The 20,000-nt window shown below is 42.1% G+C and overlaps 1 protein-coding gene across 3 annotated transcripts in view; it reads right to left on the minus strand.

Annotated features, from left to right (window-relative positions):
* tbc1d22a (TBC1 domain family, member 22a) overlaps window positions 1-20,000 on the minus strand; it is a 217,091-nt gene that overhangs the window by 189,417 nt on the left and 7,674 nt on the right. For all 3 annotated transcript variants that reach the window (XM_014152784.3, XM_014152781.3, XM_014152782.3), the window contains exon 5: window positions 18,581-18,745. In XM_014152784.3, coding sequence (XP_014008259.1) covers window positions 18,581-18,745 — 165 coding nt within the window. The remainder of the gene's footprint in view (window positions 1-18,580; window positions 18,746-20,000) is intronic.

The raw sequence follows: 20,000 nt of genomic DNA on the forward strand, positions 1-20,000 counted from the left end.
AAAGGTCGAAAAGTTCAAGGGGGCCGAATACTTTCGCAAGGCACTGTAAATAAGCCGCACATGTCTATAAGCCGCAGGTGCCTACCGGTACATTGAAACAAATGAACTTTACACAGGCTTTAACGAAACACGGCTTGTAACAAAAAATTTTAAATTAGCAGTAAACAGTAGCCTACCAAGAAAGTCATTGGTCACTATCTTCCTCCTCCTGTGCACTGAAACCATCTCCTTCGGTGTCGGAGTTGAATAGCCTCAGAATTGCTTCGTCCGATATTGGATCGTTTTCATTGTCACTCTCGTCACTTTCATCCAGAGGCAAATCCCCCACTGAGCCTTCTTCAACATGCAGCAGTCCAGCCTTTCGAAACCCGTTGATGATAGTGGATTTTTTGACAATGCTCCACGCTGTCAGGACCCACTGGCAGACTTGACCATAAGTTGCTCTTCGCATGCGGCCCGTTTTAGTGAAGGATTTCTCCCCACTTGTCATCCAAGCCTCCCGCTGAACACGGAGCGCCACCTTAAATGCACGATTTACACTGATGTTGAGTGGCTGCAAATACTTTGTTGTACCCCCAGGAATCAGAGTGACAAAATGACTACCGTAATCAGAATGATGGGAAGTTTGAGAGCGCTCGATTTAATCTAAACAGTAAACAAAAAAGATGTTTGACCTTAACCCGTTCGGCAATTTCATTGGTCTAATGAAAGCTTCATGCCGCCCAAAAAACTGAGCACGTCACAGAATGTGTTTTTTTGGAGAAAAAAAAATTGAAAGCGGGAAAAATCCATATATTAGCCACGTCATTGTTTAAGCCACGACGTTCAAAGCGTGGGAAAAAAGTTGCGGCTTATCGTCCGGAAATTACGGTAGTTTAACCAGACTCATGATTTCTTTTAGGTAGGCTATTTAATCATAATACATTATAATTATAATGGAAAATAAAAATAAAGTACAGACCACATTTCACAAAATGTTATTCCGCTACCAAATATGTTTTATGATAATTTATATTAACCCTCAATTTAATTACAATACCGTTCAAAAGTTTGGAATCACTTAGAAATGTCCTTGTTTTTAAAAGAAAATCACATTTTTTTGTCCATTAAAATAACATCAAATTGATCAGAAATACAGTGTAGACATGTAAATTACTATTGTAGCTGGAAACGGCTGATTTTTACTGAAATATCGACATAGGCGAACAGAGACCCATTATCAGCAATCATCACTCCTGTGTTCCAATGCCACGTTGTGTTAGCTAATCCAACTTTATCATTTTAAAAAGGCTAATTGATCATTAGAAAACCCTTTTGCAATTATGTAAGCACAGCTGAAAACTGTTGTGCTGATTAAAGAAGCAATAAAACTGACCTTCTTTAGACTAGTTGAGTATCTGGAGCATCAGCATTTGTGGGTTCGATTACAGGCTCAAAATGGCCAGAACCAAAGAACTTTCTTCTGAAACTCGTCAGTCTATTCTTGTTCTGAGAAATGAAGGCTATTCCATGCGAAAAATTGCCAAGAAACCAATGCCGTGTACTACTCCCTTCACAGAACAGTGCAAACTGGCTCTAACCAGAATAGAAAGAGGAGTGGGAGGCCCCGGTGCACAACTGAGCAAGAGGACAAGTACATTAGTGTGTCTAGTTTGAGAAACAGACGCCTCTCACAAGTCCTCAACTGGCAGCTTCATTAAATAGTACCAGCCTCAATGTCAACAGTGAAGAGGCGACTCCGGGATGCTGGCCTTCTAGGCAGAGTTGCAAAGAAAAAGCCATATCTCAGACTGGCCAATAAAAATAAAAGATTAAGATGGGCAAAATAACACAAACACTGGACAGAAAAATCTAAGCTTGAGGTGTTCGGATCACAAGGATCGGGGCTTAATTGGTGCCAATTTCCTCTGACAACAGGACAATGACCCAAAGCACAGCTCCAAACTATGCAAGAACTATTTAGGGAAGGTATTGGTATAGCTGGAATTCTGTCTATAATGGAGTGGCCAGCAGAGTCACCGGATCTCAACCCTATTGAGCTCGTGGGAGCAGCTTGACCGTAAGAAGTCCCCATCAAGCCAATCCAATTTGTGGGAGGTGCTTCAGGAAGCATGGGGTGAAATCTCCTCAGATTATCTCAACAAATTGACAACTAGAATGCCAAAAAGGTCTGCAAGGCTGTAATTGCTGCAAATGGAGGATTGTTTGACAAAAGCAAAGTTAGAAGGACACAATTTATTTCACTTAAATATCATTATTTATAACCTTGTCAACGTCTTGACTATATTTCCAACTCATTTCATGTATGTTTTCATGGAAAACAAGGACATTTCTAAGCAACCCCAAACTTTTGAACGGTAGTGCATACATACTCCGTTTTACAGAAAGTGACTAGATCAATTGATAGCGACAGAGTCACACATTGTGTGCCTCCCGAGTGGCGCAGTGGTCTAAGGCACTGCATCGCAGTTGCTAACTGTTTAACCTGTTGGGTCTAGGGGGCAGCATTTGCACGTCTGGATAAAAAAAATGTACCCGATTTAATCTGGTTACTAATCCTACCCAGTAACTACAATATGCATATACTTATTATATATGGATAGAAAACACTCTAAAGTTTCCAAAACTGTTTGAATGGTGTCTGTGAGTATAACAGAACTCATTTGGCAGGCAAAACCCTGAGACATTTTCTGACAGGAAGTGGATACCTGATGTGTTGTATTGACTTTAAACCTATCCCATTGAAAAACACAGGGGTTTAGGAATATTTTGGCACTTCCTATTGCTTCCACTAGATGTCACCAGCCTTTACAAAGTGTTTTGAGTCTTCTGGAGGGAGATCTGACCGAACAAGAGCCATGGAACGGTGATGTCCCATTAGACACCTGGCGCGCTAGTTGATGTTGGGTACCCTCGTTCCAATACGTTATAAAAGAGTATGCATTCGTCCACCTTGAATATTATTCATGTTCTGGTTAAAAAAGGCCCTAATGATTTATGCTATACAACGTTTGACATGTTTGAACGAACGGAAATATATTTTTTCCCCTCGTTCATGACGAGAAGTCCGGCTGGCTGACATCATGTGCTAACGAGACGGAGATTTTTGGTCATAAATGATGAGCTTTTTTGAACAAAACTACATTCGTTATGGACCTGTGATACCTGGAAGTGACATCTGATGAAGAGAATCAAAGGTAATGGATTATTTACATAGTATTTTCGATTTTAGATCTCCCCAACATGACGTCTAGTCTGTATCGCAACGCGTATTTTTCTGGGCACAGTGCTCAGATTATTGCAAAGTGTGATTTCCCAGTAAGGTTATTTTTAAATCTGGCAAGTTGATTGCGTTCAAGAGATGTAAATCTATAATTCTTTAAATGACAATATAATATTTTACCAATGTTTTCTAATTTTAATTATTTAATTTGTGACGCTGACTTGACTGCCGGTTATTGGAGGGAAACGATTTCCTCAACATCAATGCCATAGTAAAACGCTGTTTTTCGATATAAATATGAACTTGATAGAACTAAAAATGCATGCAATGTCTAACATAATGTCATAGGAGTGTCATCTGATGGAGATTGTAAAAGGTTAGTGCATCATTTTAGCTGGTTTTATGGTTTTGGTGACCCTGTCTTTGACTTGACAAAACATTACACACAACTCTTGTAAATGTACTGTCCTAACATACTCTAAATTTATGCTTTCGCCGTAAAACCTTTTTGAAATCGTAAAACGTGGTTAGATTAAGGAGATGTTTATCTTTCAAATGGTGTAACATAGTTGTATTTTTGAAAAATTTGAATTTTGACATTTATTTGGATTCAAATTTGCCGCTCTTGAAATGCACCTGCTGTTGATGGAGTGCACCACGGGTGGCACGCTAGCGTCCCACCTAGCCCCAAGAGGTTAAGGCACTGCATCGCAGTTGCTAGGCTCTGTCGCAGCCAGCCGCGACCCGGAGACCCATGGGACGGCGCACAATTGGCCAAGCTTTATCCGGGTTAGGGGAAGGTTTAGTCGGCAGGGATGTGCTTGTCCCATTGCGCTCTAGCGACTCATGTGGCGAGTGGGGCGCATGCTCGCTGACATGGTCGCCAGGTGTACGGTGTTTCCTCCGACACGGTGTTGCTGGCTTCCGGGTTAAGCGCGGCATTTGGACGTTTGGTCGTGTTTCGGAGGACGCAAGGCTCTCGACCGTAGCCTCTCCCGAGTCCGTACGGGAGTTGCAGTGATGGGACAAGACTAACTACCAATTAGATACCATGAAAAAAAGGGGTAAAAGTAAAAATAAAAAATATTTACAAATAAAAAAATATTTTTTTTTAAAAAAGAGGAAAAAATAAGAGTCATACATTCCAAGAAAATATTTACAAATAAAAAAATCTAGGAAAAAATAAGATTCACACTTCCCCAAGAAAAGTCAATTTATTTTTGCTCCTCCACTTTAGAAGGTCGTAGCTCAGCTTCTGAATGTCAGAGACAAACCAAAAGATATTCCCATGTGCATCAGAGTGGTGTTTTCCTCAGGCAAATCAAAGAAGGCCCCACACCTACCCACAAAATGTTGGTGCCCCCTAGGTTGGGAACCCCTGAATTAGACCATGCCCTCCCATTTGAAGCTGATATTTCCAAAACAAAAACAAAATATTTCAGCAAGTTAGCTGGCTAACCCATGGACTGCTTTTGTACCCCTCTGATTTAGCTGAAACCTAGCCTGGGGACGTCCGTGAACTCAACGGGTCCCAAATCAGGATATTTTCAATGCTAACTTTGCATACAATCTTTTTTTGTAAAACACAGGGTACATACACATTTTGGCAGTAGGAATTTGATGACTTTTCCTTGACTTCATAATTTTTAACCAAATTTCCAAGACCAACAACTGGCGGCATATATATATATTTTATTTTGTATTATTTAGCTGACACTCTTATCCTGAGCGAATTACAGAAATGAGTGCATACGTGTTCATACTTTTTTTGTACCCACAACCCTGGCGATGCAAACACCATGCTCTACCAACTGAGCCACGAGGGACTACAAAAAAAAGTTAGCATGAATGTGGTATCAACACTGGGAGGCTGCTCTCTGATCACATGTAGCCTACTGTTGTTGAGCATTGCACTTTACCCCTCCCAAAGTAAAATAACTATTATGCAACTGTATAAAACACGTGTTCAACCCTTGGTCAAAGAAAAGGCGCTGAGTGTGCAGGCTTTTGATCCAGCACTGCTGAAACGTCAGAGTCAGTTTATTAAGGTCAGGTTGAGCAGCTCATTTCTAAAATGTGGTTGGTTAGAGGGGGATTGGAACAAAAGCCTGCACACCCAATAGCTCTCCTGGAGGATGGTTGACCACCCTTGATGTAAAACATTAACATATAAAATATTCATAAATTTGTAAAACATTTATAAAATAATTAGAGGTCGACCGATTAATCGGAATGGTCGATTTCAAGTTTTCATAACAAATAAAAAAAATAAAATGTTTTACACCTTTATTTAACTAGGCAAGTCAGATTAAGAACACATTCTTATTTTCAATGACGGCCTAGGTACGGGGGTTAACTGCCTTGTTCAGGGGGGATTCGGGGATTCGTTTTTGCAACCTTCCGGTTACTAGTCCAACGCTCTAAGCACCTGCCTTACATTGCACTCCACGAGGAGCCTGCGTGGCTGGCTGACTACCTGTTACGCGAGGGCAGCAAGAAGCCAAGGTAAGTTGCTAGCTAGCATTAAACTTATCTTATAAAAAACTATCAATCTTAACATAATCACTAGTTAACTACACATGGTTGATGATATTACTAGTTTATCTAACGTGTCCTGCGTTACATATAATCGATGCGGTGCCTGTTAATTTCTCATTGAATCACAGCCTACTTCGACAAACGGATGATGATTTAACAAGCGCATTTACGAAAAAAGCACTGTCGTTGCGCCAATGTACCTAACCATAAACATCAATGCCTTTCTTTAAAATCAATACACAAGTATATATTTTTAAACATGCATATTTAGTTACTATTGCCAGCTAACATGAAATTGTGTCACTGCTCGCGTTCATTGCCTGGCTCGTTGCGAACTAATTTGCCAGAATTTTACGTAATTATGACATAACATTGAAGGTTGTGCAATGTAACAGGAATATTTAGACTTAGGGATGCCACCCGTTAGATGAAATACGGAACGGTTCCGTATTTCACTGAAAGAAAAAAACATTTGTTTTCGAGATGATAGTTTCCGGATTCGACCATATTAATGACCTAAGGCTCGTAATTCTGTGTGTTTATTATATTATATTTAAGTCTATGATTTGATAGAGCAGTCTGACTGAGCGGTGGTAGGCACCAGCAGGTTCGTAAGTATTCATTCAAACAGCACTTTACTGCGTTTTGCCAGCAGCCCTTCGCAATGCACTACCCTGTTTATGACTTCAAGCCTGTCAACTCCCAAGATTAGGCTGGTGTAACCGATGTGAAATGGCTAGCTAGTTAGCGGGTGCGCGCTAATAGCGTTTCAAACGTCACTTGCTCTGAGACTTGGAGTAGTTGTTCCCCTTGCTCTGCATGGGTAACGCTGCTTCGAGGGTGGCTGTTGTCGATGTGTTCCTGGTTCGAGCCCAGGTAGGAGCGAGGAGAGGGACGGAAGCTATACTGTTACACTGGCAATACTAAAGTGCCTATAAGAACATCCAATAGTCAAAGGTATATGAAATACAAATCGTATAGAGAGAAATAGTCCTATAATTCCTATAAAACTACAACCTAAAACTTCTTACCTGGGAATATTGAAGACTCATGTTAAAAGGAACCACCAGCTTTCATTTGTTCTCTTGTTCTGAGCAAGGCACTTAAACGTTAGCTTTCTTACATGGCACATATTGCACTTTTACTTTCTTCTCCAACACTTTGTTTTTGCATTATTTAAACCAAATTGAACATGTTTCATTATTTATTTGAGGCTAAATTGATTTTATTGATGTATTATATTAAGTTAAAATAAGTGTTAATTCAGTATTGTTGTAATTGTCATTATTACAAATAAAAAACTAAAATAATAATAATAATAATAATAATAATAATAATAATACTAAAACATTTATTTAAAAAAAAAAAAAAAAAGAGAAATCGGCATCGGCTTTTTCTTGGCCCTCCAATAATCGGTATCGGCGTTGAAAAATCATAAAATCGGTCGACCTCTAAAAATAATTCACTCATTGAAAATGTGAGGCGACCTACAAGAACCCTTCAAAAGTCAGACTCATTGTTGGGAAAAAGCCAAAATGCAACAAAAATCTGATGTAGATTGTTATGGATACTTTAAACCCGTTATTGTAATGTAAACATATTGTAGGATTTTAAGGATGCCCAATTTGACAACACTTTGTCGATCTTCTCTGACCTGAAAAGTGACTTGGCCTATTCAAGATAACATGCAGCAGATCAATTAAATCAAACTGGTTCAGACACAGAATAATCAGAATCGAAGTGGGTCAGATTTTCATTTTGTCTACAAGTAGCACCTTGTGCTGGGGACAATAAAAGACCATTCAAAAAGTTGCAGTTTCATCACAACACAAAGCCACAGATGTCTCAAGTTTTGATGGAGCGTGCAATTTGCATGCTGACTGCAGGAATGTCCACCCGAGCAGTTGGAAGAGAATTGAAAGTTAATTTCTCTAACATGAGCCGCCTCCAACATCGTTTTAGAGAATTTTGCAGTACGTCCAACCGGCCTCACAATCGCAGACCAAGTGTGACCACGCCAGCCCAGGACCTCCACATCCGGCTTCTTCACCTGCGGGATCGTCTGAGACCAGCCACCCGAACAGCTAATGAAACTGAGGATTTCTTTCTGTAATAAAGCCCTTTTGTGGAGAAAAACTAATTCTGATTGGCTGGGCCTGGCTCCCAAGTCGGTGGGCCCACCCATGGCTGTGCCCCCACCTAGTCATGTGAAATCCATAGATTAGGGCCTAATGAATTTATTTCAATTGACTGATTTCCTTATATGCACTAACTCAGTAAAATCTTTGAAACTGTTGCATATATATATATATATATCTCAAAGTTCAAATGACTATGTTAGGCTTATATAGCTGAAGCAAGTCCACACATTTTTTTCAGGAAATATGTATTGTATTTTCTAGTTTAGTCATATTTATCGCAAGGGATATGAAGTAATCAGATAGGCCTAATTTTATGACGTTTCCACCGGATCAGGACATTTTTTCCCCACTTTCATGCTGAGATTTTTCAAATAGGCTACGTTGAGGAACTATTGTCATTCTCAATGGATGTAGAAACAGACTTTGTTTACTTGCTGTTTGAGGCAAAGAAAACATTTATTTGAGAAGCTCAAGACTGCTGGTGAGTTAAGACAATCAGAAATGCTATGAGATCCCCAAATGGGCACACTTAAAGGCCTACAATTGCGCACAGGCCAGGTAGACTAGTTCTACTTCTATAAGCTTAATCAGGTGCGTGTCTTCACTCAAGATTGACAACAGTGCTCCAAACAAAAGACAATGAATAAATTGACAACTCGTAAATGGAATGAAATAAACCCAAACTTTATCGCGTGTAGACTAGAGTCTGCGCTCTGCAAACTACGTGTCCACTCCTACAATGACAACTGTAAGACCATAATAATAATAATAAAAATAATAATAATAATAATAAACTGAATGCATTAACAGAAATTACATAACCAAACAAGCAACGTAGATTCAAAATGATGTTAATTAACAGTAAATGTACTACAGGTGATACTGGTATGCCACCACCGCGGCCTCCACAATGAATTAGTCCACTCAGACAGGCATGAATGAGACAAGTGTCTCGTGCCCAATTTTTTATATATACAGTACCAGTCAAAGGTTTGGACACACCTACTCATTGCAGAGTTTCTTTATTTTTACTATTATCTACATTGTAGAATAATAGTGAAGAAATCAAAACTATGAACACATATGGAATCATGTAGTAGCCAAAAAAAGTGTTACACAAATCAAAATATATTTAATATTTGAGATTCTTCACAGTAGCCACCCTTTGCCACTGGTCAATTAAAAGAAACCTTGGTCGACCAACAGCCTATCGACCAAACAATCGGCTGGTCAACTAAATAGGGTCAGCCCTAAAATGAATCATACAATGTCGTTTTTGGGACATGATGAAACCATTAATACATGCTAATAATAGTTAAACAGTTAACTAGAGCAATAAATAGCCGGGCGACAAGATATGTTTTGAATTCGCTACCAAGTTAACTTGTTCTGTTCACTATTATATTTCATAGTCTACGACTGCCTGCTGCTGCAATGTCCGACTGTCTCTCTCAACTTGAGCAACAGCCCACTCGTTTTACATAGAGGTAATGAGTGCACTCACAGACGCGCTGAAGTGTCATTCCGATCTGGCTGATATGTTGATTTTTATGCGATTGATCAAATATTTAAAAACTGTGCCTTAATATATTACATTATGAGAAAGTATTAAACTCATTTAAATGACTTTTCAGAGAGAGCAGGGTGGGGGAGAGACAGGTGACAGAGTGAGAATGAGAGAGAAAGATAGACAGCAAAAGGGAGAGAGAAGGGGAGACAAAGATAAGAGGCTGTGAATGAGATCCAGTCATATTCTCACTCTGTGGTGATAAATGGGTTTGGCCTGCTCTTGCCATGGTCTATGTGGCCTTAGTGCCGTAAAGCCTGCTCTGTTCCGCTCTGTCAGCCTGCCTACCTCTGCCAGGTTCACTGCTCTGTCTGCCGAAACCCAGAAATCCTGACATAGACAGACCAAAGTACCTGATTGTCACAAAGATTTAGAAAAGACAATTAAGATCATAGGAACTGGGAATGACAAGAAAAAGTGATTCATTTTTTAGGCCTAACGGTTTTAGCCTTGCTCTCTCCCATGCCTCATCTTCTAATCGTTAAACAGGTGAGAGCAGAGAGTGGAGCAGTCAGTCAGTTGTTCACACACACCTCTGGAGACAAATCCCCAACATGATGGAGGGCTAAAGCCACAAACCAGGCTGAAATCCATCAGGCTGAAGAAAGAATGAAGCGCACGCACACACACACACACACAGCTTCCCTGACACACACACACACACACACATCCCCCAACATCAAGGACACAAGTCAGGGGTCGTTCTACACTAGAGGGCAGCGTCTCCCCGGAATGATAGCTGTATGATTGAGAGAGGGATGAGTAGATGAGGTTTGAGCGAGAAAGAGTGACAGAGCGAGAGAGATGGAGGTTTAAGCGAGTGCTGTTGGTGGTAAAAGGACTGATAAATGGCTATGTAATTCTACAGATGCTGGGATGAAAAAAGTAAGATGACGCCGACAGAGATGGTCACCTCGCTTCGAGTCCTTAGGAAACTATGCAATATTTTGTTTTTTTATTTCTTACATTTTTACCCCAGGAAATCGTAAGTCTTATTACATACAGCCGGGAAGAACTATTGGATATATGAGCGACGTCAACTTACCAATATTACGACCAGGAATACAATTTTCCTGAAGAGGATCCTCTGTTTGGACCACCACCCAGGACAATGGACCTAATTCCAGAAGCCGGCCCAAAACAACGGCGCCGCAGAAGAGGCAGACGGAGCGGCCTTCTGGTCAGGTCCGTAAACGTGCACAATCGCCCACCGCTCCAGAGTATACTACTCGCCAATGTCCAGTCTCTTGACAACAAGGTAGATGAAATTCGAGCAAGGGTTGCCTTCCAAAGAGACATAAGAGATTGTAAAATTCTCTGTTTCACGGAAACATGGCTCCCTCGGGATTTGTTGTCGGAATCAGTTCAGCCACCGGGCTTTTCCATGCAACACATCTCTGGGAAGAGGAAGGGCGGGGGTGTATGATTCATGATTAACGACGCATGGTGTAATCATAACATACAGGAACTCAAGTCCTTTTGTTCACCTAACATAGAATTCCTCACAATCAAATGCCGGCCATATTATCTCCCAAGAGAATTCTCGGCAGTTATCGTGACAGCAGTGTACATTCCCCATCAAACAGACACCAAGACGGCCCTCAAGAAACTTCACTGGACTCTATGCAAACTGGAAACCCTATATCCTGAGGCTGCATTTAATGTAACTGGGGATTTTAACAAAGTAAATTTGAGAACAAGGCTACCTAAATTCTATCAGCATATTGATTGCACTACACGCAGGTGTAATACACAATCACTTTTCTTCGCAAGCATTTCGCTACAATCGCATTAACATCTGCTAAGCATGTGTATGTGACCAATACAATTTGATGTCACAGAGGGGAGACCAGGACAAAAACCAGGTCAGCCACCTCAACCACAGGACAACACAACCATCCATCTCTGTCAACAGGATCTCTCTTTCTCTCCATCAATCGATCTATCTCCCTCTCTCTCACTGTCTGTTTTGCCCTCTACCTCCGTGTCTCTTAATTATGGCCTCTGAATTAAGTTCATATTTCATCGCTGGCATCGTGTGTCTGGCTAGTCAGTTTGGATATGTAATAAAGCAGCAACAACTCCATTTAAAAAGCAGATCCCGACTGCTGGCCTGGTGTAATCACTGTTGACAGACTTAGAATCACTGACTGTTCCCTGCTGACCCTCCCAGCCTCCATACCCCCCCCCCCCCCAATCTCCCTCCCCTCAGGAGTCCATAATAATACACATACGACAAGATGAAGACATGTATTGGTATATGGATGGCATTAAATCCTCCTATGACCTCACAAGATAGCGCCATACTGGATTGCCGCCGTTTTGCAAGCTTCGACAGAACTTTGCTATTTTGTGATTATTTTGCCATTTATTTTTACTCTATTTTCAATAAATATATCCTCTATCATTTCTTACAACCAACAAGAACTCTTGAACATCAGATCGGCAGTTACTTACCCCAATTCCGATGGTTTTAGCTTTGAAGTATGGTACTACCATGATCCTAAATAATACCATGGTATTGCCTCATTGAAATAGCATGGTTTTAAACTGCATTATACATATGGTACCATCTTTATTAATTACGCGTTACTGTAGCACAACGGCAGTACAATGCTTTAAATAAATAAACCCCCCAAGGTCAAGAGGTCGGTTGGTATTATATTGATGAATTCATATACCAGTATGGTCAGAGGCAGGATACTATTGTTGGTCCTAGTTTCTAAGGTCAAAGAAAAAAGGAAACTGTTGCTGTGAAAAAGGGGAAATCGTTTCTGTATTAATAGTAGTTTTTTTGCGTTCCCCGTGTTGCCGACATGAAATGTGGGAGAATGTGAGATATCTGGTAGCCTAATCTTTGGTATTTTGTAATCATTGACAGTATTTAGAGTCAAGGGGTGTTGTGCTTCTTTTGGCCCACAGAGAGAGCTGCTCTCTCTAGTGGTTGCTTCACGCGCTCTCGCTCTACAGTGGCTCTCACGCTACACTGCCTGGTTAGTGAGTCAGTGAGACCCAACTGAAAACTGAAGAGAGAACCACCAGGTAAACAAAACATTTTAAACGTTATCATTATGGTGAGCGAGTTAGAAAGAATAGGAAATTAAACACCAAGTTCAGCAGAGTGTAATAACATAGCAAATTGTTATTTTTTTGATGATGTTTTGATAGTTTAATTCATTTAGAAAAGTCTGTTAGCATAGAAGCTAACGTCGGCTAAAGTTAACGGCAGTGAAGCTAGCCTTTCATAGTCACGGCGACAGGACCAACAAACATTCACGCAGGGTGTAAACAAAGGGAAACATTGTAAATTGCTGTTTTTAGGGACATGTTTACGCAATAAGGCCCAAGGGGTCGTGGTGTTTGGCCAATATACCACAGCTAATGGCTGTTCTAATGCACAACACAGAGTGCCTGGATACAGCCGTCAGTCGTGGTATATTGGCCATATACCACAAACCCGAGGTGCCCTATTGCTATTATAAACTGGTTACCAACAATGTTAGAGAAGTAAAATGCATGTTTTGTCAAACCCATGGTATACTTAAGCAATAAGGCCCAAGGTGGTGTGGTATAGGGCCAATATACCACGGCTAAGGACTCTTCTTATGCAAGGTATTTTCATGCAGACAGGACAGTGAAGTCGGGGAAATCGAGGGGGGAAGTGGTTTGCCTCTTCATCAAGTACAACTGGTGTGCTAATTCCAGCCCGGTGGAAGTGTTGACCCCCTGTTCACCCGTCTTTGAATACCTGATGGTCAAATGCCGACCCTTCTACTTCAGCTGTTATCGTGACTGCTGTATGCATTCCACCTCAAGACAATAAAAATAACAAGCTGGCGCTTAACAAACTGTACTAAAAGGTTATAACGCTATAAACAAGCAGGAAAACCTACACTGCCTTTCTGGTTGCCGGCAACTTTAATATGCCGTCACAAAGTCATGTGACGCCTAACTTCCATCAACACTTCTCCAAAGCAGCTATGGGCGATAAAGGACTAGACCACTGCTGTTCTACCCTGTCAAGCAAGCATACAAGGCCCTCCCTCGTCATCCATTTGGCAAAATCAGATCATGACTCTGTACTCTTGCTTCCTGTTTACAAGCAGAAACTCAAACAAGAACTACCCGCGATTCGCTCAAAAGAGAAATGGTCACCAGAATCAGAGGTTACGCTACAGGACTGCTTTGCTAGCGCTGATTGGAATATGTTTCGAGACTCCAGCTCCAACATTGACGAGCTAACCACCTCCGTCACCGACTTCATTAGAAAATGCATCAGCGATGTAGTACCCACGATGAGGTTTTGCATCTTTCCCTATCAAAAGCCCTGGATTAACACAGAGGTTGGCACTAAACTAAAGAACAGGGCTACCTCACACAGAGCCATCTTAGACAACCCTGATACTACGGCCAAAGACAGGAATAATTACAAGAAGGCCTGCTATGACCTCCGCAAACTAATCAAACGAGCAAAAGGATAATATAGGAATAAGGTGGAATCATTACACAGACTCCGCCACCCACCGTATATGGCAGGAACTACAGTCCATTATGTATTACAAAGGAAGACCCAACCGTGATCTGCCCAACGATGCCTGACGAACACAATGTATATTATGCACGCTTTGACAACAACATCGAGCCAGGTGTGAGGGATGTCACCAACCCAGAAGATTGGGTGATCTCGCTCTCCGGGCCCCGACGGTATTCCAGGGCACGTGCAGAACAGTTGGCAGGCAAATACACAGTCATTTTCAACCTCTCCTTGTCCCAGTCTGTAATCCCCACGTTTTAAGATGACCAAGCTCAATTGCACTCCACACTGCCCTCAGCAACCTAGATAAGAGGAATACCTATGTGAGAATGCTGTTAACCTGTCTGGGCTAGGGGGCAGTATTTTCACGGCCAGATGAAAAACGTACCCAATTTAAAACAGGTTACCACTCTGGCCCAGAATCTATAATATGCATATTATTAGTAACACTCTGAAGTTTCTAAAACTCTTTGAATGGTGTCTGTGAGGATAACAGAACTCATATGGCAGGCAAAAACCTGAGAGAAATACAACCAGGAAATGAAAAATTCTGGTGCCTGTAGGTTTTTCAAGTCATTGGCAATCGAACACACAGTGACTAAGGATTCATTTTGCACTTCCTAAGGCTTCCACTAGATGTCAACAGTCGTTAGAAAGTTATTTGAGGCATCTATGATGAACAGAGACCGAATGAGAAGGCTGGGAAGTTGGTGACCCAGGGAAGGATGTCAGTTCATTGGCGCGCGTTCACACGAGAGGTAGCTCTGTTCCAAAACGTTTTTCAAGACAATGCATGAGTCCGGTTGGAATATCACTGAAGTTTCACGTTATATAAGCCCTAAAGATTGATGCTATACAACGTTTGACATGTTTGAACGAACGTAAATAGATTTTTTTTTTTTTTACTTTTCGTCGTGACATTTTCCTCACGCGTCCTACATTTTGCGTCGCTTACTGAACGCGCAACAACATGGGAGTTTTTTGGACATAAATTATGAACTTTATCGAACAAAACAACATTTGTTATGGACCTGGGATTCCTGGAAGTGCCTTCTGATGAAGATTATTAAAGGAAAGTGAATATTTCTAATGCTATTTATGCATTTAGATGACTCCAAAATGGCGGCAATCTGTATTGCGTAATGTATTTTTCTGAGCACAGTATTCAGATTATTGCAAAGTGTGCTTTCCCAGTAAAGTTATTTTGAAATCTATCAATGCGGTTGCATTCAGGAGATGTTAATCTATAATTCTTTGAATAAAGTTTAATATTCTATCAACGTTTATGACGCGTATTTTTGTAAATTGTAGTGCTGATTCACCGGAAGTATTGGGGGAAATACATTTTCTGTACGTCACGCGCCAATGTACAATGCTGTTTTAGGATAGAAATATGAACTTGATAGAACAAAAAATGCATGTATTGTCTAACATAATGTCCTAGGAGTGTCATCTGATGAAGATTGTCAAAGGTTAGTGTATAATTTTAGCTGGTTTTCTGCTTTTGGTGACGCCTGTCCGAGCATTGAAAATGGCTGTGTGTAATTTTTTGTCTATGTACTGTCCTAACATAATCTAACTTTATGCTTTCGCCGTAAAGCCTCTTTGAAATCGGACAAAGTGGTTGGATTAAGGAGATGTTTATCTTTCAAATGGTGTAAAATAGTTGATTGTTTGAGAAATTGAAATTAGATTTTTGCTGTTTTGAATTTCGCGCCATGCTATCTTATCAAGCAATCCCGTTACGGGGATGAGAACGGGAAGGGGTCCCATAGAGGTTAATTGACTACAACTCAGCGTTCAACACCATTGTCCCCTCCAAGCTCGTCACTAAGCTTAGGACATTGGGTCTGAACACCTCCCTCTACAACTGGATCCTGGACATCCTGACGGGCCGACCCCAGGTGGTGAGGGTAAGCAACATAACCTCCGCCATGCTGACCCTTAATACAGGGGCCCCACAGGGGTGTGTGCTTAGTCCGGTTCCTGTACTCCCTGTTCAACAACTGTGGCCATGCACAACTCCAACACCATTATCAAGTTTGCTGATAACACGACGATGGTAGGCCTAGTCACCGGCGACGATGAGTCAGCCTACAAGGAGGTGGTCAGTGACCTGGCAGTGTGGTCACAGAGCCACAACCTCTTCCTCAATGTAAGCAGGACCAGGAAGCTGATCGTGGACTTCAGGAAACAGGGCTGGCGAACACGCCCCCATCAACATCAATGGGGCGGCAGTGGAGCAAGCAGACATCTTCAAATTCATCTGTGCCCAAATCACTAAGGACTTAAAATGGTGGTTGAAAAGGTTTGACATGGGCCCTCAAAACCTCAAAAGGGTCTACAGATGTACCATTGAGAGCATATTGACTAGCTGCATCACTGCTTGGTATGGCAATAGCACCGCCCTCGATTGCATGGCGCTACAGATGGTTGTGCGGACAGCCCAGTACATCAGTGGGGCCAAGTTCTCTACCATCCAGGATCTCTATATCAGGCGGTGTGAAAATAAGGCCCGGAAAATCGTCAACCACCCAAGCCATATACTTTATATATATTTTCCCTGCTGCCGCACGGCAAGAGGTACATCAACGGACACCAACAGGCTCCTGAACAGCTTCTCTCCCCAAGCAATACGACTGACTAACAAATTAGCTACACGGACTGTGTTAACCGTGTATCATTTTTGACCTTTTATTTCAATCTCGCGCTGTCTCTATGCACTCACTGGGCTCTACACACTCACTCCATCATTTGCTCACTCAAACATTCCAGGCTGTATCACAACCGGCCGTGATTGGGAGTCCCATAGGGCGGTGCACCATTGACCCAGCGTTGTCCGGGTTAGGATTTGGCCCGCGGTAGGCCGTCATTGTAAATAACAATTTGTTCTTAACTGACTTGCCTAATTAAATAAAAATAAATAAAAAATACCTATCTACCTCCATCACTCCAGTATCCCTGCACACGTAAATATGGTATTAGAACTGACTGTTTAAATATTTTGAGTATATAGTATGATTACTTACTTTGTGTATTTCATATTCTTATTTCTTGTGTATTTTTCTAGTAATATATTGTTATTGATTATTGCATTGTTGGGTTTTGAGTTTTCAAGAAAGGCATTTCGCTGTACTTGTACATGTGACATTAAAACCACAGGTTGTGTATCAAGCTCTATACAGTGGACCCTTCTTTAGTCATGAGTTGTCCCGGTCACATGTGTCTATTGAAACTGGAATGGGTGGCAAAAAAGGCAAACCTGTTACGGTCTTTGCCTTTCAAAATCAGAAGTGGTGGTCTTAGACATTCAGCACCTCACTAATCCTATTCCCTCATATGTCTCAGCACGACCCTGAACCACTTCATGACTTATAGCTCACCTCCGGTTGTATAAACCAGAGAGACAGTCAGAGACACATAGCATCACAAAATGATCCAGGAACTGGGCTGAATCAGCGCTATCACAATGACTCAAACAACAGAACTGACTCCCTCACAGGTATAACCTCGCTAAGACGCCTTCAAATCTGGCTCAGGCACAACGACGGAAGCTGGAATCATTGAGGCGGAACAGACAGCACACACACAATCACACAGCACAATCCAAGGATATTCAGAGCATTACAAAAGCCGACTGCAGGGAAAATCATCAACGGTACAAAAGGGCTAAGAGCGAGTCTGACAGCACGCACGCACACACACACACACACACACACACACACACACACACACACACACACACACACACACACACACACACACACACACACACACACACACACACGAGCAGCTCCAATGCAAGTCATACCAATCTGCCCCCATGCCTTTCCAGGGCGGAGCTGATAAACCAGACAGATACTGCAGGATTAGGGGACTAACAAAGAACAAAACCTTGAAACTTATAGGAGAACAAGTGGAAGTCAAAGGGTGAATAGACTCCATCAAATCACCCATAGAACTTTAAATCCTCCATAGAATAGCCCTTAGAAGTTGAAAGCATACCACACAACAACAACAACAAATGTTCAAATCGGCCATATAAATGCCCATGGAAGAACTATACCAAAGCTACTGCTGTTACCCCATTATGGCCTTGGATCACAAGTTAAAGCACCATCTCGTCTCAAAGGAGTACAGTAGAGGTAAAGCTATAGAACGAGCAAGTAAAAACTAAAAGCATCATTTGCGTCCCTTGGATTATGCACGGTGGCCACTGGCCAGATGGCAGAGTTTAGTTCCCCCTCAGCTATTCATATGGCATCGTTAGAACAACACAGCAGATGTTTCCCTGCTTGTTTTCTCAGATAGAGTTCTTTACCACAGAGCTGTGAACTGGGTTTTCTATTAAAGGTGAGACGGGGAGGTGTAGTAACCCAAAACAATGATACCGGGTCAGATATCTTTCCCCTAAATGGTTTAGTTCAGGATTGGGATGAACCTGTGTGGTTGAGTGGTAACATTCCTACACGAAGCACATATCAGAGCTTCAAAAGGTATTGGGTTCAATGATCCCTATGATCACCATTCCTATACGAGTCTGATCTTAGATCTGTAATTGATATCCAGCAACATACCAAGGTCAGTGTTGGGTCCAGCCAGGACCTGTTTAAACTTATCCAGGCGGGATGCCTCTCTCTCTGTCATGGCTGGGGTCCCAGAGGTGTTCTGGTCAGCTATACGAGCCACCATGGGGATGGTGGGCCGGTGGGGCAGGGACTGCTGTCTGTGGAGCGACGCATCTGGATAAACAGAGAGAGGGGAGAGATACTGAGAACAATAAACACACACACAAAGATGCACACACTTGGTCACACGCAAAAACACAGACAAACACGCACACCTGTCGCAAGCACCTTTCCTCTGAGCACACACATTGAATTCACACGTCATACAGACAGACACACAAACACTGTGTAACCCCAACCACCTTTCTCCACTTCAGTAACAGAAAACTCGCATTTTTATATATACATTTTTTAAGTTATTTTTATTTAACTAGACAAGTCAGTTAAGAACAAATTCTAATTTACAATGATGGCCTACCCCGGCCAAACCCTAACGACACTGGGCCAATTGTGCGCCTCCCTATGGGACTCCCAATCACGGCCAGTTGTAATACAGCATGGAATCGAACCAAGTTCTGTAGTGACGACTCTAGCACTGAGATGCAGTGCCTTAGACCGCTGTGCTACTCGGGAACCCCATTACAGACAATTACAAGGCAGAATAGAGTTTGTTCCCAGCAGCAGAAGTTGAGGACAACGGAGGACACCCAGAGAGGGTGTAGAGTGCTGCAGGGCCGAGGTCAGGCCTGTGTCTGTGTGTGTCTGTGTCTGTCTGTCTGTGTCTGTCTGTGTCTGTCTGTCTGTCTGTCTGTGTCTGTCTGTCTGTGTCTGTCTGTCTGTGTCTGTCTGTCTGTGTCTGTCTGTCTGTGTCTGTCTGTCTGTGTCTGTGTCTGTCTGTCTGTGTCTGTCTGTCTGTCTGTCTGTGTCTGTCTGTCTGTGTCTGTCTGTCTGTCTGTGTCTGTCTGTCTGTCTGTGTCTGTGTCTGTCTGTGTCTGTCTGTCTGTGTCTGTCTGTCTGTGTCTGTCTGTCTGTCTGTCTGTCTGTCTGTCTGTCTGTCTGTCTGTCTGTCTGTGTCTGTCTGTCTGTCTGTCTGTCTGTCTGTGTCTGTCTGTCTGTGTCTGTCTGTCTGTGTCTGTGTCTGTCTGTCTGTCTGTCTGTCTGTCTGTGTCTGTCTGTGTCTGTCTGTGTCTGTCTGTGTCTGTCTGTGTCTGTCTGTGTCTGTCTGTGTCTGTCTGTCTGTGTCTGTCTGTGTCTGTCTGTCTGTGTCTGTCTGTCTGTGTCTGTCTGTCTGTGTCTGTCTGTCTGTGTCTGTCTGTCTGTCTGTCTGTCTGTCTGTGTCTGTCTGTCTGTTTGTCTGTGTCTGTCTGTCTGTGTCTGTCTGTCTGTGTGTGTCTGTCTGTCTGTCTGTGTCTGTCTGTCTGTCTGTGTC

This window comes from Salmo salar, chromosome 17, assembly GCF_965601325.2.
Source record: "Salmo salar chromosome 17, fSalSal1, whole genome shotgun sequence".
Taxonomy (NCBI): Eukaryota; Metazoa; Chordata; class Actinopteri; order Salmoniformes; family Salmonidae; genus Salmo; species Salmo salar.